General features: G+C 26.4%; 3 protein-coding genes across 3 annotated transcripts; all 3 read left to right on the top strand.

The window, feature by feature from the left end:
* The first annotated feature begins 1,597 nt into the window (after positions 1-1,597).
* On the top strand, positions 1,598-3,385 carry LOC112690297 (dynein heavy chain 3, axonemal-like). Its single transcript, XM_025564276.1, has 7 exons — positions 1,598-1,625; positions 1,872-2,142; positions 2,211-2,336; positions 2,417-2,615; positions 2,673-2,880; positions 3,002-3,220; positions 3,297-3,385. Exons 2-6 carry the CDS (start codon positions 1,901-1,903, stop codon positions 3,193-3,195), a joined length of 969 nt encoding a protein of 322 aa, XP_025420061.1. The 5' UTR covers positions 1,598-1,625; positions 1,872-1,900; the 3' UTR covers positions 3,196-3,220; positions 3,297-3,385.
* Positions 3,303-4,105, top strand: LOC112690337. Its single transcript, XM_025564333.1, has 4 exons — positions 3,303-3,487; positions 3,560-3,744; positions 3,818-3,963; positions 4,024-4,105. The coding sequence occupies exons 1-3, from the start codon at positions 3,378-3,380 to the stop codon at positions 3,955-3,957; spliced, it is 435 nt and encodes a 144-aa protein (XP_025420118.1). The 5' UTR covers positions 3,303-3,377; the 3' UTR covers positions 3,958-3,963; positions 4,024-4,105.
* Positions 4,030-24,569, top strand: LOC112690335 (dynein heavy chain 3, axonemal-like). The gene is given in 49 exon segments (XM_025564332.1): positions 4,030-4,162; positions 4,351-4,495; positions 4,559-4,614; positions 4,616-4,771; positions 4,864-5,241; positions 5,560-5,822; positions 5,884-6,085; positions 6,165-6,368; positions 6,430-6,544; positions 6,619-6,817; positions 6,878-7,046; positions 7,512-7,705; positions 7,774-7,902; positions 7,988-8,189; positions 8,257-8,487; positions 9,718-9,868; positions 9,933-10,093; positions 10,164-10,439; positions 10,508-10,843; positions 10,968-11,206; positions 11,263-11,446; positions 11,523-11,549; positions 11,551-11,709; positions 11,772-12,413; positions 12,490-12,729; positions 12,932-13,092; positions 13,233-13,373; positions 14,301-14,586; positions 14,654-14,818; positions 14,820-15,040; positions 15,105-15,573; positions 15,648-16,008; positions 16,126-16,274; positions 16,557-16,793; positions 16,869-17,060; positions 17,398-17,559; positions 17,625-17,761; positions 18,227-18,401; positions 18,484-18,690; positions 18,797-19,004; positions 19,068-19,318; positions 19,389-19,546; positions 21,554-21,713; positions 21,791-21,979; positions 22,086-22,294; positions 22,355-22,571; positions 22,879-22,917; positions 24,134-24,247; positions 24,319-24,569. Coding segments are annotated over 48 exon segments (9,786 nt in total). The 5' UTR covers positions 4,030-4,162; positions 4,351-4,413; the 3' UTR covers positions 24,502-24,569.
* The last annotated feature ends 350 nt before the right edge of the window (positions 24,570-24,919 follow it).

The following is a 24,919-nucleotide window of genomic DNA, read 5'->3' as shown; positions in this document are numbered from 1 at the left end:
TAGCATCGAATATTGATATTCGAATAATTCCCATCACTACTTTCTACTATATACTCCGGAGTTAATTTTACAAGTAATCTACCTCCTTCGTCTTCTTCCTTCTCGACGGAGTGCTATGCCATTATTGAAGCCTTAACACCAATTTCCAATTTTGCTCCGAATAACTATTTAATATCCTTTGATTCTATGTCATTCCTTCAAGCTTTAAACTCAAACCCATTCAATTCTCGTCTATTGCTACTTGTTCTTTGCATTAGGTCACTTGTCTTATCCTTAAATCAATTAAATTATAATATTCACTTCATTTGGATTTCCAGTCATACTGGGATACTAGATAACGAGGTTGCTGATAAACTAGCTAAATCCACATCTAATATAATCTACCTTTCTTTTACTAAACTTCCCCAGTCTGATTTTAACCCTTTGATAAAAATATATACTTCCAATTAATGATCCTCCCACTCAGTGGCGTATATAGGTTTTCATTTTGGAGGAGGCCGATCATGTATTTGATTTTTGGATGGAAGGGAAGGAGGAAGCACACTATTACGAAAAAAATTACTTTAACACTATAAGACTTCTCGATTGTCTTTACACCATCGGAGAAATAAGAAACTCAATTTTTTTTAATGATTTGTTATTTTTTAAAAGTATAAAACTACATTGTAATAAACAATTTTTTTATTACAGTCTCTCAAAATTCACTGCATATTTTCTTAAAAGAATAAACATATTTTATAAATATAAAATTTTAAATTATCGCATAAGCAACATTCTCAGTGTCGCGACAAATTTTCGGAAACTCCCAGCATTAAGACATATCCATGTTAAATATAATAATCTTTAACAATGGTGTTTTTCATTTCGGAGGGGGACCGGACCCTTCGGCCCTCCCATAAATACGCCCCTGCTCCTACTAGAATAACCTACTGGTGAATTTCGCCTTGAGATATAGAAATATTATTCTAAATGTCCTTAATAAAACGTGGTTCAATTAATTACAAATACATAGACCATACATTTTCCAATTTATCTCAATCTATTTCCTAGTTACTTATTTAAACTCGGCCTAAATGACTCTCCTTCCTACACACTTAATTTAAATGAATGTATCTGTGACCTTCCACATATTTCATTTGATTGCCCTGCTCTTCGGGCTAAACGCCAAATTCTCTAAAAATTCTCAATATTTATTTTAATCCCCATTCCATACTGAATACTAAATCTGAAACTGCTATAAAAATGTAATCTCTTTTATTTTGGAAACTAACTTTAAAATATAAAATATTTACATTAATATTTTTAATCGTTGAGCTATCATAGTTTTATACTAGAAGCTATTAATAAAAATTAAAAAAAATTAAATTAGCTTCTGATAATAAAGATAAAAGAAAGTACTTTAAAATAATAATCATCAAAATCGATTAAATTAATCTATTAATTTACTTAAAATTTGTTCAGAACAAAATATATTTATTGTATAGTTATTTAATTTCTCACTTAACATCTAAACTAAATTGTATTGTATATTTCAGGGAATAGCTAATGATTTATTTAATCCGTTTCCAGAAAATGTTTTGGAAAATATAAAAAAAAACTCGTATTAAGCCAATTTTGTTAAAAAAGTAAGCACCTTCTACCTATATTTACTGTAGATTTATAATAGCTACATTTATTAAAGACATTTGAGAGATAATAATATTCAACTATAAAATAACAAACAACATTAAATAATTATTATTATAATAATGCTTAATTAAGTTTATTAATTTATTAATTTAACCTAACATATGATATACCTAAGTCTACATGTACATTTACATGTATGCTTGACAAATTGTAATTAATATATATTGAATAATTTTAACCAGATATAACTCTGTAATGATAAAATTGGAAAATGAAATACGAAAAAAATTACGATTTTGCTAGTCGAAAAATACTTTTAGATTACATAATGATGGATCCAGATGAATTAAAGAGAATCGGAATTACAAATTACTATAGACCTGATTATTCTTCAATGTTAATTAGAGGCCCTGTGCCTTGGCATCACATGACTATTATTAATAAAGAACGGCTAATCCATAATTTATATATTTTTAGAGAATCTATATTAAAGTTGGATAAAGTATGGAAAAAGTAAGCAGATAGAGAAATTTTTGTCTTGTAATTTTGCTTTTACATATTTAATTTGTCTGTTTTAAAAGGTATTCTAAAGGTTATATATTTCCAATAAAAAATTTAAAAAGAGTTGGTATACCTATAAAACCAAAATATTTACAAGAATTTTTGGAAAAATCGTGTGAACAATTTCGATGCAAACTAGTTGATGAGTATGATTTTTTAGTTTTATTAATAATACTACTAGAGGAAATCAGATGTGTATCAAATTTAATAAATTATATATCTTTAGATGGATTGTTGAGTGCGCTGATTTATTTTTAGAAATAAATGAAAATTTTCGAGACATATTACCAACACATGATTTGAATCCATCAGATCATCAAATTCAAAAATTTTTCGATTGTGTTGCAGCTACCATGTCCAGACAATTGAGACAAGCTGTATTCAAGTCTCTGAAACATTATATGAATAAAATACTTGAATATAAGGTAAAAAATAATTATTTAAAAAAAATTAAAATGTATAGGTATGTCATATAATTTTAGAATGGAAATAAAATAGATGCCGAGTATAAGAATAACATGTTCATAAATTTACCATTTTTTATTCTAAAAGCTGTACCTAATCCTAATTCAACTGAAATCTCTTTTGAACCAACTCGCGAAGACTGCTTAATACTTTTGTTGTCAATTCCGCGAAAAATAATTAAAGCAGTTGAAGATATTCCTAGAATAGAACAATTATTAGTAAAAGGTAATATTATAAATTTAAAATAATCTGTGGTAATACAAAACAATAATATTACATAATTATAAAATCAATGTAAAGGAAGATATAGGTTCTAATTTCATTTAAATTATTTCAAATGTTATAGAATACAAAGGGGATTCTAATATGGTGTTAAAAAATGTGCATGAATCTGAAGAAGAGGTACAAAATATGTTGGTAGAAATTGGTAACATTTTGGAAAACAATTTTCCAGGGCCAGAAACATTCATAACTTATTATGAAATATATTCCTATTTATTAAATGGCACAGAAACTGAAGCCTTAAATACATTTTTTTGAAATCCAACCATTTCCATTATTAAGCGTATGTATTCTAGAATTAAATTATTAAAACATTATATTTAAAATAAATTATTAAATATATCTTGTTTACTTGTCAGGAGTTTAATGAATGGGTCCTCAAGTACATAGCTATAAATGATGATATCCTCAATCTAAGAGCTCAGGTAGAATTGAATTTAATGATGTTAGATGTAACTGAAGTTAATTTAAATCTAAAAAACATAGTCAAAAACTTGAAGAACAAAATTTTAAACTATTATATGAGTTTAACTCAAACAAATATTTCTAGGTATTTAACATTTTTTTAAATAAAAATAGTAATATAATATCATAGTTAAAATATTATAAAACTTGTTTTCAGAATAAATAATGCATATAAACTGATGATTGCTAAGTCTTCAGAAATGCCTGATACGACTGAAGATTTAGTAGAATTAAGTAAATATGTGGATGAATGTCGGTACTCTACGCTATCAGAAATGAAGGCTTTATTGAGAACTGTTGGAGATTATATTATGTTTCTTTTTGAATACACAGAATTTAAAGGTAAATTTTAAACTTCAATTTATTGTTTTATTATATTAAACATTTTTTTATTTAACAAATTAATAATTTTTAGATGAGGATATAAATTCCTCATCTCAAGCATTTCGATGGCCCCAAGTTATTGAACACTATTTAGATTTAGCTACAAGTAGAGTTATTCAAAAGAAAGGAGTTGTAGAAGGCCAATTGAAATCTAAAAAAAACCGAATTTGAATTTGAGTACATAGAAAGTTTTTTAATTATACTGAATAATTATGATTAAATTCTTGAATTTTATAGCCTTAAAAATCATTTGAAGTTGTTAGAAAACTTAAAAAGAAAAGATCCTCCAATTCTAACAAGCAATGAAATTATAGCTGCAACTGAAGAAGTTGAACGTCTTACAAATTTTCTCAAAGAAGATATTGCTGTTGCAAAGGTATTATATATTGTATTAGGTATAATATATTGGGTTAAATTACTTTTAAATTATTTTATTTAATTAAATTAACTTTTTATTAATTAAATCTAAATTAAATCAACTGCTGTGTTAAACTATCTAATACGCCTATGTATTAAAATTCAAATATATGTTTTAATATTTAATAATTATAAAATATAACTTAGAGCATAAATCATACGGAAAAGCTTTTGGATATCGAGGTAACACCATACACTCAACTTCATTCAATGGTTGCAGCTAGTGAGCCATTTGACCGATTGTGGCACATTGTTCGTGATTTTCATAACTACTATGAAGTATGGTTCAATGGTAAATATAGATTCTGTGTTAGTAAACATAAATTAACATGAAATGTATTTAAATATATTTCAGGGCCTTTTTATGATTTGAATGCAATAGAAATAAAAGAAATAGTTGATGATATGTGGAAAAAATCTTTATAAATTAGCCAGAACTCTTCAGGATTATCCTGGTTCAAAAAGAGTGGCAGAAATTATTCGTGGTAGAGTAGATAACTTTAAAAAGTATTTACCTGTACTGGAGACAATTTGCAATCCGGGTATTCACGACAGACATTGGGCAGAGGTAATCTAAATGATAAATTTACAATTTAATTTTTAATTTATATAATTGAATCAAAATATAAAATAATTAAATATAAAAAATATTAATTTTAGATCAGTAAAAATGTTGGTGTAGATTTACATCCGAATGATTCATCAACACTTTCTGAAATGATTGACATTGGTTTACTGAATTACATTGAAAAACTTGAAGAAATTAGCGTGATAGCATCTAAAGAATATTCTCTTGAGCATAATCTTCGAAAAATGAAAGAAGAATGGTTAACTATTGAGTTTAAATGTAGTCCATATCGGGATAGTGGTGTTAGTATATTAACATCGTTGGATGACATTCAGGTTATGTTAGATGATCATATACTCAAGGCCCAGACAATGCATGGGTCAGTGTATATAAAACCGTTTGAAACAGAAATGGATGCATGGGAAAAAAAATTAATTTTGATGCAAGAAATTTTAGATTTATGGATTTCTGTAAGTAATACTGAACATTAATTTAATACGAAAAGTTTAATTTAATTAATACCTACTTATTATACAGTATTGTTATTATTTTAATTATAATTATTATTGCACATCTCTATAAACAAATGATTATTAATAATAATAATATTTTGATATAAATTATAATAATATTTTAATATATTTATACTATTATAAACCTATTTTATGATTGGTATAGATTTGATATTAAGTATTAAGTTAACTGAAATAAGTATTTAATTTGTAATAGTGGATTTCAATATTTTTAAATAAATATTATTTGAAATATATGAAAATATATGTTTATAGGTGCAAGGGATTTGGATGTATTTAGGCCCAATATTTAGTTCTGAAGACATAAATCGTCAAATGCCGGAAGAAGCAAGAAATTTTAGAGCTGTAGATTCTATTTGGCGTCAAATTATGATTCATACTGTTAATAATCCAAAAGTTCTGGAAGCTACTAATTATCCAAATATGTTACAACTTCTCAAAAATTGTAGTATTATGTTTGAGCAAATACAAAAAGGCTTAAACGAATATTTGGAAAAAAAACGTTTATTTTTTCCACGGTATTTTATATGGTGTTATCTAATAGTATTAGATATTTTTTAAATATTGTAAAAATTACAGATTTTTCTTTTTATCAAATGATGAACTTCTTGAAATTTTATCTGAAACTAAAGACCCTCTACGAGTACAACCACATCTTAAAAAATTATTTGAAGGTATTTCCAAATTAAATTTTACAAAAAGCATAGAGATTGTGGGAATGATATCGGCAGATGGTGAAGTAGTAGCCCTAAATGGAATAATTTATCCTGCCGATGCTAAAGTAAAAACTTAAACGATTTCTTTGATATATTTATGATATTGAAACACAAAGATAAATTATGGTTTTTTTTTATTTGTAGGGCTTAGTTGAAAAATGGTTAATTCAAGTTGAAATTTTAATGATGCAATCAATAAGTGAAATCATCAATAATGCGGCAAAAGAATACAGTAACTCTCAGCGTGTTGTATGGGTACTTAAATGGCCAGGAATGGTAGTTTTATGTGCTGCAAGTATCAATTGGACTTCTGAAGTAGAAACTGCTATTGTACAAAATTCACTATTAGTATGAAAATATTTCTTTTATTCTCAGAACAAAATAAAAATTAAATGAATTGCATTTTTAGAAATATTTAAATAAAAGTAATAAACAAATTCAAGATTTAGTAAATTTGGTGCGTGGCACGTTGAGCAAAGGTGAAAGGGCAACAGTATGTGCTTTAATAGTTATAGATGTTCATGGTAATTTATTTAACAATTTAATAATAATATATTAATAATAATATTGAATAATATTGTATTGAATATGTGTTAAGCTCGTGATGTAGTTAAAAACCTTAATAGTCTAAAAGTAAACAATCATCAAGACTTTAATTGGATTAGTCAGCTCCGATACTATAATAAAGATTCAAAAACTACTGTGTCAATGATAACTACTACTCTGGACTATGGTAATGAATACTTGGGTAATACACCAAGATTAGTGATTACTCCATTAACTGATCGTTGTTATAGGTGAGTATTTATTTAATTTAAAATGTGAAAACCTGTGATGATATTTTTTTTATTAAATAGAACGCTTATGGGCGCATTAAAATTAAATCTTGGTGGTGCTCCAGAAGGCCCAGCTGGTACGGGAAAAACTGAAACCACTAAAGATTTAGCTAAAGCAGTAGCTAAACAATGTGTTGTGTTTAATTGTTCTGAAGGACTTGACTTTAAAGCTATGGGAAAATTTTTTATGGTTAGTAAAATATAATTTACCTTCAAATCTCTAATGGTAAATTAACATTTTTTTTTTGTTACTTTTATCGTTGCTGTCAAATTCACACAAGAGTCATGGTATTAATATTAATTAAAATAAAATATAATAAAACACTAGTATTTTATTAGTTTAATTTAAATATTTGATTTTACATTTAGTATATTTTATTTGGTGCATATTTTAAGTATTTCTTAGAATACAGTTATAACTATTTATTAAAAATGTTCCTAAGATACTAGGGATATTTTATTAAATGTATGTACTCTTTAATTAACTATGACAGTAATTATTTCAATAAATATGTAATTATATGTACTTATAATCACAATTATTGTTCATTAATAATTTCAAATGTATTGTATTTATTGATAATATTTTGGAAATTCTTAATTTGTTAAATACTTAATAATTATAAAATGATTTGTATGTACTTTTTATTATTAGGGATTGGCTCAATCTGGAGCATGGGCATGTTTTGATGAGTTTAATAGAATTGAACTTGAGGTATTATCAGTTATTGCTCAGCAAGTGAATACTATACAGATGGCAATAAAAGCTAAAAAAGAAAAATTTATTTTTGAAGGTATAGAGTTGACATTAAACCCTACTTGTTCAGTTTTTATAACAATGAATCCTGGGTAAGAATGAATTTAATAAATTTTAGTATTTTATTTGCTTAATTGAAAAAAATGATATGATTATTAAGATATGCTGGACGACAAGAACTACCTGATAACTTGAAAGTATTGTTCCGTACAGTTGCTATGATGGTTCCAGATTACGCTATGATTGGTGAGATATCACTATATTCTATGGGTTTCAGTAATGCTAGGAGGTAAGTTCATTTTTATACATTAATAAGTATGTATTATAACAATAATACATTGAGCAAATTACCTTTAAATAAATTTATATTATAGTTTGGCTGAAAAAATTGTTGATACATATAAATTATGTTCAGAACAATTATCATCTCAATCACATTATGATTATGGAATGAGAGCAGTAAAATCTGTTTTAACATCTATAGAAAACTTAAAAATGAAATATCCTGATAAGAATGAATCTCAAATTGTATTAAGAGCTATTTATGATGTCAACATGCCTAAATTTACATCAGAGGTGTGTTTTGTTAACAAATTAATCAGATAATACTTTTAAAATTATACATTTTGACTTTTTCTATTAGGATGTATCACTTTTTATTGGTATTTATGGAGATTTGTTTCCTGGTGTCGAACTATTGATACCGGATAGAGAAGAGCTTATTAATAAAATAAAAGCAAATCTAGTGAAAAGAAATTTACAATCCACCGAGTGGTTTATTGAAAAAATAATACAAATATATGAGATGATATTAGTTAGACATGGACTTATGGTAGTTGGTGAACCATTGTCTGGAAAAACGTGTGCATATCAGGTATTAAGGGATTTGTAATTACAATAATTTTTTTTAAACTAACAAGATTTAACTAAGAAAAATATTAACAACAATTTTATAGTATGTATTTTGAAAATTAGGTATATTTATTAAAATATAATTTAGAATCTATATAATGACCATAAGCCGAAATTTGGTGAAATTAGTGGGGAGGGGGGGGGGCTAAGCATTATTTGCTCATTACACCTATAGGTACCCCTGTACGAAATTATTTATTTGAACAAGGTAATTTACAAAGTTTGACAATTTGACATACTCAACAATTTTACTAAAAAAACAATTAGGTGCCTTATCTTAAACATTTTTGGAGTAGGTATTTTAAACAAAAATTATTAATTAATTAAATTAAACAACCAATACGGGTATTATTACATATTATTATTATTATTATTATTATTACATTAATAACGATAATTCCAAGTCATGACAGTAAGTTTGTAAAATCTTACGAATTTGATTTAATTTTTATCACAGAATATTTTTTTTTTTAATTCAGTTATTAAAAATGCATTTTACAATTATAATAATTTTTGTATTTTTAGTCACTTTACAATTTTTAGGGTTAAGGGGGGCCAAAACCTGTACTTCACATTTCTTTGGGGGCTGGGGCTTAGCCCCCCCTCCTGATTTCCGCCTATGATAATGACTACAATGAGTAAATTTGATTGCATAATAAAATTATTATAATAGCATGTATAATATCATGAGGAAATCACCCATTTATTTATTTAATAAATGATAATTTAATTTAATTCTACTAAATCTCTTATAATAAGGTCTGTGTGAAAAGTTTTTCGTCTGATTTTGGAGTAATTCATTAATTTAATTAGAATCTCAAATTTTGATAAGAATAGCATTGTTATTGACACATGTAACAAGAATAATGTCAGTTGATTGAGTCGGGGTTAATCAGTCATAAAAATATTGTAAAGATAAAGACAATTTTTTAAGGTACTTTTTGTATGTACTTAATGAATCATAAATATAATATTACTCAATCATACGACAAATTAAAAATTTTCAAATAAAATATAGCAAAGAGCAAATCAATATTACTTTGCATTTAATAATTATGCGAAGAGGTTGAAAAATATTGGTTTTTTCATTACTCTACTAATTATTTAAATGCTAATTTAGTTTTGTTCTTCGTGCTGATCTTACTTTAATTGCAATTTTTATTCTTATAAAAATGTTAACTGAATTCTTTAGGTTTTGGCAGAATCGTTAGGAGACTTACAACTGGACCGCAAAGCTACTATGAAAGAATTTAAAACTATATATAAAATTATCAATCCAAAATCCATTACTCTTAGTCAACTATATGGATCATTTGACGGAGTCTCACATGAATGGCACGATGGTAAATAAGAGTTTTTATTTATATAACATTGATACTTTTGAATTGTTATTTATTATACTTTTAGGAGTCTTACCAATTATATTTCGTGAGTTTGCGTGTAGTACAACTAAAGAACGAAAATGGATTGTATTTGATGGGCCGATTGATGCAATATGGATAGAAAATATGAATACAGTATTGGATGATAATAAAAAACTATGTTTGATGTCTGGAGAAATTATTCAGGTTTAAATAAATTACCAATAATTAAATTCTGAATTTTATAATTTATACTTGTTGATTTACTGTTGTATAGATGAATAATAAAATGAACATGGTATTTGAACCTGCTAATTTAGAACAAGCTTCTCCTGCAACTGTATCTCGTTGTGGAATGATTTATGTAGAACCAAAACAGCTCGGTTGGCGTTCGTTTTGGTTTTCATACAAACAAATTCTTTGGCCGAAACTTCTGCCAGATAATCAAATTATGATGGATCAAATGATTGAATGGTTGGTACCTGCCATATTTGATTTTATATACAAACATTGTAGTTTGTTTTTAATTACGTCTGAAAATCATATGTTTAATGTAAGTAATAATATTTTGGTTAAATTATTTTAATTATAATTATCAACAGCATAGAATGTTTTTTGTAGTCTTTTATTAGGCTAATTAAATGTTTGATTGAAGAAGAAACCGGAGGTGGAATTGGATCTATTTGGCTAGGATGTATAACAATTTTTTGCTTAATTTGGAGTCTTGGTTCTACAATTAAGGGCAATGATCGAAATAAATTTGACACTTTTATCCGGAAACTTATTCTTGGAAATATTGACCAATATCAAAAACCAGTTACTTTCAAATTGTCAAAAAACAAACTCTTTCCAGATGTTGGTACAGTTTACGACTATGTATACGATAAAAAAAATAATGGTTCTTGGATTCTATGGTCTGAAAAATTAGATTTGAAAAGAATTCCTCCAGACTCTAAAGTAAATACTATATATAAAACTTTATTTATTATTTTGCTACATACAAAAGTAATTTAGTTATCATTTCTTATTCGAAAAATAAAAACTAACTGGGTAAATATAACTTGATTCATTACCTACATAGATAAATGACCTAATTATTGGAACAGATGAAACTGCAAAACAGCAGTATTTTCTTCACATGTTATTAAAAAATGGAATTCCTTTATTATTTGTTGGGCCTACTGGTACTGGAAAATCAGTTTTAGTGCTCGATTACTTATTACACTTACCAAAGGAAAAATTTTTAGCCAATGTTCTTAACTTCTCAGCTCTAACAGCAGCTAATACAGTACAAGATATAATAATTTCGAAATTAGACAAGTATAATGATTTAAATAATTGATCAGACATGAATCTTACGAATTATTGTCTTACAGACGAAGAAGAGGAGTATTTGGACCATCAGTTGGTAAAAAATGTATGTTATTCATAGATGATTTAAGCATGCCACTACCTGAAAAATATGGTGCTCAGCCACCAATAGAATTATTAAGACAATGGATTAATCATAATCATTGGTATGATCTACAAACAATGTCAAGAATAGATATGCTTGATATGGTTAGCTCTATTATTTATTATTATTCATTGCAATAGTTAATATATTCATTTTTATAACTTGTTGTTTCATCTTCAGTTATTTATTGGTGTACTTCAACCTCCTGGGGGGTGGTTCAAATAATGTTACTACACGTTTTACAAGACATATGAATACTATAGGTATAGATTCTTTCAGTCAAGAAACTATGTCCAAAATATTCAATAAAATTGTGGAGTGGCATGTTAATAAAGGATTTCCTGAGACTATATCATTGCAAGGAAAAGTATATTCTCATACATTTTTAAAAACATTTGTATACATATTTTTTATTAAAATTTAATTTAGAGTCTTGTAGATGCCATATTGTTTGTATACAAAGAAGCAGTCTCGACATTTTTACCAACCCCAGCAAAATCTCATTATACTTTCAATCTTCGTGATTTTACCAGAGTTATAAAAGGCATAATTTTGTTACCCTCATCTCGATGTAAAACACTTGAAAAAATGTTCCGGCTCTGGACCCATGAAACATGGCGTGTGTTTGGAGATCGATTAGTCAATGATGATGATCGAGTTAAATTATTTGATATAATGAAAATTGCATCGTATAACTGTTTAAGACAGCCAATGGACCTTTATCTTAGTGATCTAATGCCAGTTGAAGAAAGTTTTTTAAATTTCAATCATTTACGAAATTTATTTTATGGTAATTATATGGATCCAGATAGTGATACAAAAATATATGATGAAATTCATAATGAAAAGCAACTAATCCAACGCATGGAATATTATTTAAATGAATATAATACTATTTCTAAAAATCCATTATCGATGGTGATGTTCAAATTTGCCATTGAACATGTATCTCGTATAAGTAGAGTCTTGCAACAAGACAATGGTCATTTGTTATTAGTCGGAATAGGTGGTAGTGGAAGACAATCAGCTACAAAACTGGCAACCTTTATAGCAGATTTTAAAATATTCCAAGTACCTACATTTTATTAATATTATAATGTAATAAATATAATAAATCATATGTATATTATATGTACAATTTTGTTAGGTGGCAATAGGAAGGAATTATGGTAGAAATGAGTGGAATGAAGATATGAAAAAAGTATTAAAATATGCTGGATGTGAAGGAAAACCTATTACATTTTTTTTGTCTGATAATCAAATCACAAATGAAAGTTTTGTAGAAGATATAAGTATGTTACTAAACATTGGAGATATACCAAATCTGTACCAGTCTGAAGAACGAATTGATATTTTAGATAAAGTTTCTAATATTGCTCAGAGTCAGGTATGTTATATATTTTTAAAAGTTAATTTTTATAAAAATGTTTGTTATATAATTTATTCTGAAAATAATAAAACATTGTGTACCTATAGTTTGTTACTAATTAGTATTATTATGAATATGAATTAAGGAAGAATATGTAATAATGAATAGTAAAAAATAGCATACAAATCTTATTTAACATCCTTATAATTTTGGATTACAGGGAAAAAAAATCGATACAACACCTCTTGCTTTATATAATTTCTTTATAGAAAGAGTTAAAGAAAAACTTCATCTTACTTTAGCCATGTCACCGATTGGAGATGCATTTAGAAATCGCTTAAGAATGTTTCCTTCGTTGATTAATTGTTGTACAATAGATTGGTATAAAATTTATTTAAACCGTTAGCTTATATAAATGTATATGTTTAAAATAGTTATATAATGCATATTTCTAGTAAAGCAAAATTATATTTATGAAATTCAATGTTTTATTAGAAACATATTGTTTGTTAATAAAATAGGTTTACTGTTTGGCCTGAAGATGCTCTTGAAAAAGTTGCAGAGTATTATTTACATGATATGTCAATTCCTCACGATATTGCAATATCATGTGTAACAATTTGTAAAGAATTTCATACAACAGCTAGAGATGCTTCTATTAGGTAACTATTATACATACGTTCTTTTCTTTCATTCTTTATTGTTAGTTATTAATTTTATTTTTTTATTTTTGTTAATAATATTTAAATTTGGATGAGTACTCACCATAGGTGGACATTTGGGGGGGAGGAGGGTGGCTTAAACAAAAAGGTGTTGAAAGTCAAAATTATGATAAAGCATTATTAATATTAAATATTAGATACACAAGATCATGTAATAATTAATTTTAATTGTTAATCAATCTCATATTTTATCAAAACATATTAAATAATGTAACACACATTAAAACCCTCCAAGAAATTTAAGGAATTGAAAAAAAAAATATGGTTAATAATTGTATACAATTTAAGTTTAATAATATAATTGACTATAATCCATAAGCCTTGGGTTAATGATTTAAATTAACATCAATAGATTGTTATTATTTTGATATTTTGTAATCATGATAACGAGATTTTATACAAAATGATAATCACATTTTTTTCTTCAGTAGGTACTCGAAATTTTTCAACTACTTGACTTTTTTTCCAAGTATTTGACATTTATCAAGTAATCGAAAAAATTTGAGTTCTTAACATTACAAATTGTCAAGTATTCGGAATTTTTCCTCAAATATTCGGCATTTTTTTGAGTACTCAAATTTTGAACTCGACTCAACACAAAAAAACCACACTCGTCTAACTCTAAAAATATTATATAAATATACTAACTACTTTACATGTTCGTTTAACGCCAGGTGGTTAGTTTAGGCTTAACTAATCGATCTAAAGATAAATAAAGCTTATGAAATTTAAAAATATATGTTATTTGTCAAATGTTGCAAAATCTTTATGAGAGAATAACTAATATACTTTTTTTAATAACAATTAGTTATTACCTATTACCTGATTAGATTAATGAGAAATATGTCTTTTATTCTATTATTTTAGGTTTTATAAAACATTAAAGAGATATAATTATGTTACTCCGACTTCATACTTAGAGTTAATCAAAATATTTAAAAATTTACATAAGAAAAAAGTAGATGACATTACTACTTTACGAAACAGATATGAAACAGGCTTAAAAAAATTAGACTTTGCTGCTGGTCAAGTTTCTGTTATGCAAGATCAATTAACTGCTCTAAGGCCAAAATTAGTTGAAACGTCCTTAGCAACTGAAGCTCTTATGGTTAAGATTGAGCAAGATACAGTTAAAGTTGAAGCTAAAAAAGAAGTACTTTTTCAAATTAAATAATCTATAATTAATTATTATTAAATTAATAATTACAACATTTTGTTAGATAGTTGGAGCTGACGAAGCTCTTGCTAATGAAGCTGCTGCTGCATCTCAAGCTATTAAAGATGATTGTGAAAGTGATTTAGCTGAAGCTATTCCAGCTCTTGAAGCAGCAGTTTCAGCTTTAAATACTCTAAAGCCTGCTGATATTACTGTAGTTAAGTCAATGAAAAAACCCACCATATGGAGTGAAGTTGGTATTAGAAGCAGTTTGTGTAATGAAAGGCATTAAATCTGAACGTAAACCAGATCCAAGTGGCAGTGGTCGAATGATTGAAGATTTTTGGGGACCTTCACAGAAACTTATTTCAGATACTAAATTTTTAGAAAGCTTAAAAACCTATGATAAAGATAATATAGATCCAGCAATCATGAAACATATACGAGAAAAGTAATTATAAAAAATGTAATAAATTACTTTGTGTATAAATAAATACATGTTCAATATTTTACAGATACATTAGTGATCCAAACTTTAATCCAGCAAGTATCAAATCGGTTTCTAATGCATGTGAAGGTCTTTGTAAATGGGTACGAGCATTAGATGTTTATGATAAAGTGATAAAAATTGTGGGACCTAAAAAAGAAAAGCTTCATCAAGCGGAAAGTGATTATGCAATACAAATGGAAAAACTTAACGAGAAAAGAGCAGAACTTTCTAGTGTATTGAGTAAACTTCAAACATTGAGAGATGAACTGGCTGAAAAGACAAAAGAGAAAAAAGAATTAGAAGATAATATTGATATGTGTTCTCAAAAATTGACTCGAGCAGAACAATTAATTAGTGGTCTTGGTGGAGAAAAATATAGATGGAATCAAACCGCTAAAGAATTACAATCAACTCTTGATAATGCAATTGGTGATGTATTATTATCTTCAGGTGTTGTTGCTTATCTTGGGGCATTTACAGTTGATTTTAGAAATGTTAGTATTCTATTTATATATATATATAATTTATTCATATATTCATTAAAATATTAATGAAAAGTAATTTTCAGGAACTTATTGAAAAATGGAACCAGAAAAGTTTAGAAATGAATATTCCATGTTCAAAACAATTTTCGTTAATTCGTACATTAGGAGAACAAGTATTAATTCGGGCATGGAATATTAATGGACTTCCAGCTGATAATTTTTCAATGGAGAATGGAATCATTTTATACAGTGCTACAAGATGGCCTCTTATGATTGACCCTCAAGGTCAAGCAAATAAATGGATAAAAAATGTGGAACTTCAAAATCAAATGTCTGTAATTAAACTGTCAAATTCAAATTATATAACTACTTTACAATTAGCAATTGAACATGGTTTACCAGTTCTTTTGGAAAATGTACTAGAAGAAATTGATCCTATACTTGGTATTAATATAACATCAAATACAATTAATTTTAAATTAATTAAAGTTAAATTTAGTTAATGAAATCTAAATTTATATTCATAGTTTTAGTTATTTTCCTTTTTTTTTTTTTTAATAGATCAAGTACTTTTAAAAAGTATTTACAAACAAGGAGGAATTGACTATTTAAAATTTGGTGATAATTTATTGGAGTACAACCATTCATTTAGACTTTATATTACTACACGACTTAGAAATCCTCATTATTTACCTGATATTGCTGTTAAAGTAAGATTTTTATTTTTATATGAAGTAAGGGAAAATTTTAAATCTATATTTTTAAATTACAATTAGTTATATTTTAATTATCTTAGTAAAATGTTTAGTTTGTGAATATAATAATTTATAGAATATTAGTAATTAAAAATAATTTCTCTACACTGATATTTATTTTAGTTATTAAAAAATATTTTTTTTTTTTTTAAATGTATTTTGCGTTTGTCTTTGAACATTACGGAAAGTAAAAAATAAGTTGTATTGTTATAATTATTTGTTTTTAATACAATCTAGGTAACTTTACTAAACTTTATGATCACGCAACAAGGATTACAAGATCAATTGCTTGGGATTGTTGTTGCTAAAGAGCGACCCCAGTTGGAGGAAAAGAAAAATAAGTTAATAATTGATAGTGCTGAAAACAATAAATTACTTAAAGAAATCGAAGACAAAATATTGCATGTTCTTTCATCTTCCGAGGGAAATATTTTAGAGGATGAATCAGCAATAAAAATTTTGTCTTCATCAAAAGTATTTAAATTACCTAACTTATAGTTATAAAAAATATAATTCATTATTCATAATTCAAACTATATATGATTTTAGTCTTTATCAGCCGAAATCGAATTAAAGCAAGAAACTGCTGTCATAACTGAAAAAGAAATTGATGTAGCTCGTGATGTTTATATTCCTGTATCCAAACATTCTTCAGTTTTATTTTTCTGTATCACTAATTTAAGTAATATTGATCCAATGTATCAATATTCATTATCTTGGTTTTTAAACTTATTTCATCAGGTAAGTGTTAAAATAAGAATTCATTGTATATACATTAAAATATATAATATATGTATAGACATTCAGTGCATATTTAGTATATACATTATAAAAGGAAATTAGATACATACATAAATTGTTTTTTATTTATTAATATACACATATTTATTTAATATTCAACTATATATTGGTTTGATTATGATTTTATTTCATGTTTATATGTATATACAATGTATATTATACACCTTAATATATTTCTGGGTATATTTCATCTGAGTATTATATTTTATAATCGTTTAGTACCTACGTAGTATAAACATTTTATCATTATCATATTAATAAAGCTTTTTTTTTTTAGTCAATAATACAAAGTGAAAAATCAGATGACATTAACGAAAGAATAAATATTTTGAATGATTATTTTACGTATAGTACCTATCGAAACATTTGTAGATCTTTGTTTGAAAAAGACAAATTGATTTTTTCTTTCATATTAACCACAGGAATTTCTCGGTCAAAGGTATTATATTTGTTAGTTATACTTTGTGTTTTAATTTTTAACGTGTATTCTTATATTTATCACAGGGAGAATTGGATGACAAATTATTTACATTTTTCCTTACTGGAGGAGTCGGATTAAATAATCTACATCGAAATCCTGCTCCCAAATGGTTAACTGATAAATCATGGAATGAAGCTGTTAAAGCATCTGAATTACCAAAGTAAAAAACATAATAATTTAAATCTAGATTTTTTCCTTTTCTGGAGTGAAGAGTTCGTTATACATTTAAATAAATACATTTTAATCTTAAAGGTTATTAATTATTATAATCAGAATATATGTTCAATATACATGTTATACCTACCTACTATATTATTTTCTAAACTTTTACAAACATGATTCTGTATACTTAAAAATGTTTTTAATAAAACTAGCTATAGAATGTTCAATTTTTTCCCTACTGTGTTAATAATTTAATAGTTATTTGTTTTATAAATTAAAAATAAATCTAATATATATTCACTTAACATCATAAATAATGCAAAAATATAATATATTTATGTAATTATTTTAATTAAATTTGATATATAGCGAGTACAAATACTGAAACTAATACATAAGTAAATTGTGTTCTTTTATATTTATAATAGTTATATAAATTTATTTAATTGAGTATGAATTATAGATTAAACCAATTTTATAAATCGATTATTGATTCAATTGATGCATGGAAATTCTGGTATGACTCGAATAATCCACAAGATTTACCTATTCCAGAACCATTTAAAAATATTGATGGTCTTGAAAAACTTATAATAATAAAATGTATTCGTTCTGATAAAGTAGTGCCAGCTGTTCAGGTATATATATATCAATATGTTACATGTTACAATTACATTTAATGAATTTATGATTTATTTTGAATTTTTTAAATAATTTCAGCAATATATTATAAATAGTTTGGGTCAAAAATACATAGAACCTCCATCATTTGACTTGATGGATTCATATAAAGACTCGAATTGTTGTACACCATTAATATTTATATTATCTCCAGGGACGGATCCAATGTCAAGTTTAATTAAATTTTCTGAAGACAAACAAGCTAGTCCGAATGATTTAATAACTATATCACTTGGTCAAGGACAAGTAATTTAAATATATATTTATAATTTAATTAATGAATAAATATTCTAAGAATAAAATAAAATTTTTTTTGTTTTAATCGTTTTATAATAATTTAAATTTACTGTAGGGTCCAATAGCAGCTAGCATGATAAAAACAGGTATAGTGACTGGTCAATGGGTCGTGTTACAAAACTGTCATTTGGCTGTTAGTTGGATGAAAGAACTTGATCGCATATGTGATGAAGACATTGAACTAAATCGTACTCATAAATCATTTCGTCTTTGGTTAACTAGTTATCCATCCGACAGTTTTCCTGTTTCTATACTACAGAATGGTAATCTGAATATTAATATGAGTTATATAGTTTATTTAATTTTTTCTGAATCCAACACTATAGGAATTAAAATGATTAATGAAGCTCCAAAAGGTCTTGCAGCAAACCTATTTCGCTCATATACAACAAATCCTATTAACAATCCAGAATTTTACCTTGAATGTAAGAAGAGTTCAGAATTGAGAACATTAATATTTTCATTATGCTTTTTCCATGGGATAATTCAAGAACGACGAAAATTTGGTTCACTTGGTTGGAATATTCCATATGAATTTAATGACTCTGATTTAAACATTAGTGTTATGCAGTTACAAGTATTAATACACCCATTTTACTTTGATAAATTATACTTTATTTGTAATAATTGAATAAAATTACCATTAGATGTTTTTAAATGATTACGATGAAATACCATATGCAGCGTTACTGTATTTAATTGGAGAGTGCAATTATGGTGGTCGAGTAACTGACGATAAAGATAGACGTTTATTATCATCTCTACTTTCAATATTTTTCAACTCAGATGTTATTGATCATGATTTGTAAGTAAATACTAACATAGAATATTTGAGAATATTCAATATGTGTCAGTAATATATTTACATTGTTTTATAACTTCTTATTATATAATTAAGGAACCTTGGGTAGTTTTTTAACCTTCTAAAATCGGTATTTTATACCTAAGAGTATAGTTAAATCTCACATCAAATTAAACTAAAAATAAACAAGAAAATGAATTGACATATTAATAAAATTTAAAAAAATTTAAATATATAAGAATTAGGTCTTCTACTTTTTGGTATTCAACCCTTAAGGTTGGTTTTGCAATTGTATATTCGCTCTTCATTCTTCTCTATTTTCAGCTAGCCTTTTCAGTTCGTTAGTCCAGCCTCGGAGATCATTTATTTGATAAATGAAGTTCTCGGACGTCCTCAGTCCTTTTTACCTTCAATTGTCCCTTCTATTATTCTATGGGTTAGTTTATTTTCGTGTTTTAGTATATGTCCCATCATGTTCCATCGTCTTGTTCTGATGGCTTTGAGTATTGCTCTTCGTTCATCTATTTCACTGAGTATGTTTTCATTTGTACGGTGTTTTATCCAACTCACTCTCAGGATGCTTCTCCAACATCACACTTCGAAGCTTTCGAGTGTTCGTTATTCTGCTTTATTTAATATCCATGTTTTAAAATCATAGAGTGCCACACTCCATACATATACTTTTATGAAACGTTTTACTCATCTATATACTCATGTTATTGGAGCATAACATTTTTTCTTTTTCATAAATGCTTACTTTGTCTGTGCGATTCTGGATTTTATTTCTATGATGTATCTTCCTTCTTGGTTGATTATACTGCCTAGGTATTATAATATTCTATTTGTTCAAGCAGTTTGTTCCCTGTTTGGATATTTATTCTAAGAATTTGGTTTTCTTTTTGGTACATCATAATTTTAGTTTTTCGCTAGTTGATTATCAAATTATATTTTTGGAAGCATCTCGTAATTTTTTCCAGTGATTTTTTCCAAATCTTGCTCATTATTTGTTAGTATATTACAATACATAATATACAAAGTATGACAATATCGACAGTGAATCTTATGAAGGATATTATTTTACCACCCACTTATGCCTATATTATTTCTGGGCCGTGTTTCTCTTATTTCTTTAATAAGCTGTTCAATATAGATATTCAATAAAATTGGCAAAAGTGGACAACCTTGTTTTACACCCTTTCAAATTATCGCTGTCTCTTTTTGTCCGTTACTTTTATTGTAGCTGATTGGTCTTTGTGTAAATTATATATTTTAGCTCCAATTCCTTCTAAATTATGGAATAGTTCTTTCCCCGGTATCTTATTAAAAGCCTTTTCCAAATCTCTAAACGCTATAAATGTATCTTTATTAAATTCTATTGGTTTTTCTATTAATACTCTTAAGCTTAAGATTACCTCTCTAGTACCTTTGTTCCTTCTAAATCCGAACTGATCATCGCTTAACTCTTTTTCTACTGTTCTCGATTCGAGTGTATATTATTTTTATTAGGATTTTGACTGCATATGTCATTAAACTTATCGTTATGAATTCATTACATTTATCAGTCGTTGCTTTTTTAGGTATAGGTATTATAATGCTCTCCTTGAAAACTTTGGGGATCTCTCTCGTAGTGTATACATACATTCATTAATTTAAATAGCTCATCTTGTAATTCTGTACTCAAATGTTGGATTAGTTCCATTGATATGTCGTCTATACCTGCGGCTTTACATGTTTTCATTAGCTTCAAAGTTATATTGAACTCGTCTTTCAAGATGACTCCCTCCCAAGAATTAGGTACTTTAGTAAATTTTTTTTACGAATTACTATGCTAATGTTACATGACTGCTATTTAATAATTTTAATAAATAATTATTGAGTTTTTATAATTTTTTTTTTTTTTTTTGTTTACTTCTTTAAATAATAAATAATATACTCAAAAATGCAACAATTTTAAAATGTATTTAATTCGTGATTACTTTGTTTTAATTTTCATCTTTAATAATGTAATAGGTATACATTTTCTGAAAGTGGAAAATATTACGTACCAAAAGATACCACATATAATGGGTGTTTAGATTATATTAAGACTTTGCCTATAAATCCACAACCTGAAGTATTCGGCTTACATGAAAATGCTGATATAACGAAAAATAATTATGAAACTAATTTGGTTTGAACATTCATTATAATAATCCTTATATTTTATTTCATAAAATAGTATAATATTATAAAATAATTTGTTTATAGCTATTGAACAGCACCATTTTAACTCAATCCCAAATTGCAACGGGAAGCTGTGATACAGATGTAGATGATAAAATTATAGAGCTAGCTAATAATATCGCTGAAAATATACCAGATTTATTTGATGTAGAAGCAGCTACTGAAAAATATCCAATGAAATATGAGCAATCAATGAATACTGTTATACGACAGGTATTATATTGATTTATTTAAACATATTATTTTTTATATTTATAATTTAAAATTAATTGAAAATATTTTTATTATTTATTTATTTATTATTTTTATTATTATCTAGGAATTGATTCGCTTCAACAAACTACTAGACATAATAAAAACATCCTTAGTGGAAGTCCAAAAAGCTATCAAAGGTATTGTTGTTATGTCATCTGACTTAGAAGAATTACATACCAGTTTAGTTATTGGTAGAGTTCCAGCTAGTTGGATGAATAAATCGTACCCATCCTTAAAACCTTTGGGTGGTTATGTCACAGACTTATTACAGAGGTAACATTAGAACTATTTTTCAAATAAAATAAAAGTTAAATATTAATTAATGGGTTTTAGATTAAAATTCTTACAAGATTGGCTTGATAACGGGATACCAGAAGTTTTTTGGCTGTCTGGTTTTTATTTTACTCAATCTTTCTTATCGGGTGTACTTCAAAACTTTTCACGTAAACATAAAATACCAATAGACCAACTTGGCTTTGAGTTTGAAGTCACTAATTTTGAATCAGAAATGGAAGTAATGAAAATGCCTGAGTGGGGAGTGTACTGTCGGGTAAGTCTTACAAAGTTTTAGATATTATTATTTAAAATTTGATTGATGGCCAAAATATATTGGTGTTTTAAGATTTAATATATGACTTTGTATTTGTTGTTATTGCATATTATGTTAAGTAATTGTATCACTTTTGATTATGAAATTGGTATTTGATTCGTATAAAAAAAAAGTATTGTGTAAGTAATAGAAAAAATTATGTATGTTTAAATTTATACAAATATTTGAATGGTTATTATTATTATAAGTTGTTACAAATTTACAAAAGCTCATATTTTTTCATGCTCTCATAATTTTTATCGCAAAGGAAAAATTGGAAATCGAGGAATTCAGCGTTTTTGTTAAGGTATACACATACATTTTTATATATTTAACACATATTGTTAAAGAGAAACTTGACATATACAGGATAATATCTGTAGTATAAGTCAAGCTTCCAACAGATGGTTAAATAAAAAGAATAATATACAAAATAACGATTACATTATATTATATATACCAGAGGTGACCAAACTTTTTTCGGCCACGATCTACTGAAAATATACTTCACCTTTGAAGATCGACTTTCTTGGAAATTTTTTTTATAAACCAGAATAAAAGATAAAAACTTTACAGGTAAAACTTATCGGCAATTTGTTCAAGACCACCACGATTAATTTTTGTGCATGTGGTCTAAAAATAAATTCTAACATAATCGACTCTGAAATCGTCCGTGATCGACCGGTCGATCGCGATCCACCGTTTGGCCGACCCTGTTATATACAATTTTCAATTTTTGTTTTGAACATAAAATAAACGTATCGAATATTTATAAAAAAAAGCTAAAAATACATGACATTTTCGAATGTGTATGAATAGCTCGCAATAAGTAGGATATTTATAGAAAACTATTAGAATTCTGTGACATTTCAAGTTTTCATGGTTATTATTTTTTTAAGTTGTAACATAAAAATAAAATCGATTTTTTCAAAAACCAATGTGCTCCAAATTTCGCCGTTTTTTTTTTTTTTTTTACTTTTCGAAAGTATTTTTAAATTATTAATAAAATTATTGGGAATTACATAAAATTACTCCCACTAGAATTATCAAATAGAAAATATCAGAAACATCCAATGATTATAATGGTCGGAGAAATCCTTGTGGTCAAAATATTGTAACTAGACATGACAAATTAAAAAAAATGTACAAAAGAACAAATATCATAACAAAAACAATATTGCTTCCTCGTTTCATTCAAACTCTAAAATAATGTTCTCAAAAAAATATTCTTACTAAAAAAAATTATTATATTTATTATGTATAAGGTAAATAATATTTGATTTTTGTATGTTTTAATTAATTTTATGAACATTCAATATAATTAAATAACCTATAATTTAGATGATATAATTTGATACCTACATAGATTTGTATTATATTATATATATTTATGTAGTATATTTTTGTTTATATAGATGAATTGATTTGCTAATGATAAATTGCATTTAAAAACATTAATTATCACTCTTATTTTACGTTAAAAAAATAGCGTGTAACATTCTTAAATTAAACATTTTTTTTAGGGCTTATTTTTAGAAGGAGCTAGATGGGACAGACATTTACTTGTATTAAACGAGTCTTATCCAAAAATTCTTTTTGATACGGTTCCAATTATTTGTTTCAAACCAGGAATTAAAGTATTGTTTAAATTTTTGAGTATAAATCTTAAGACATTTAAGCATTAATATTGCTTGTTTTTTTTTTTTAGTCACGATTTGAAAAAAAATTATACTACGAAGCTCCTATTTATAAAACAAGTGCTCGACGAGGTGTTCTTTCAACTACTGGTCATTCAACTAATTTTGTGATGTTAATGAATTTCATAATTGATCGGCCAAGAGATCATTGGATTAATCGAGGCACTGCTTGTTTATGTCAATTAGACAATTAATTATAATACATTTTTTCTATAAAGCTATTTTAAATTAAAACAATGAGCAGAACAGTATTAAACCATTATAGTGATGTTTGATTCTTTTGTTTTAAAACCTAATCTATCAAACAACATAACGAAAGTAAAATATTTACACCTACCATATGTATCTCATATATAATAAAATATCTAGGTTGTAACAGGCATGTATTTAAAGTTTTATTTTGGAGGGAAGTTGATAGAAATGTAAGAATATACTTCGATATACTACAAAAAACAAAATAATAGAAAAGTAATACCTTTTATACTATTATGTACAGGGTCGGCGCTAGAAGTATTGGCGCCCTGAGAGAAACCATATTTTGGCGAAACCCTTACACTCCCCACCCAACCCACTTAGTTTGAGTAGTAGTAAAATAAAGTAAAATACTAGTAT

Source organism: Sipha flava, unplaced genomic scaffold (assembly GCF_003268045.1).
Source record: "Sipha flava isolate LNK unplaced genomic scaffold, YSA_version1 49_pilon_pilon, whole genome shotgun sequence".
In the NCBI taxonomy this organism is placed as follows: domain Eukaryota; kingdom Metazoa; phylum Arthropoda; class Insecta; order Hemiptera; family Aphididae; genus Sipha; species Sipha flava.
This window is presented reverse-complemented; position numbering and strand designations above follow the sequence as displayed.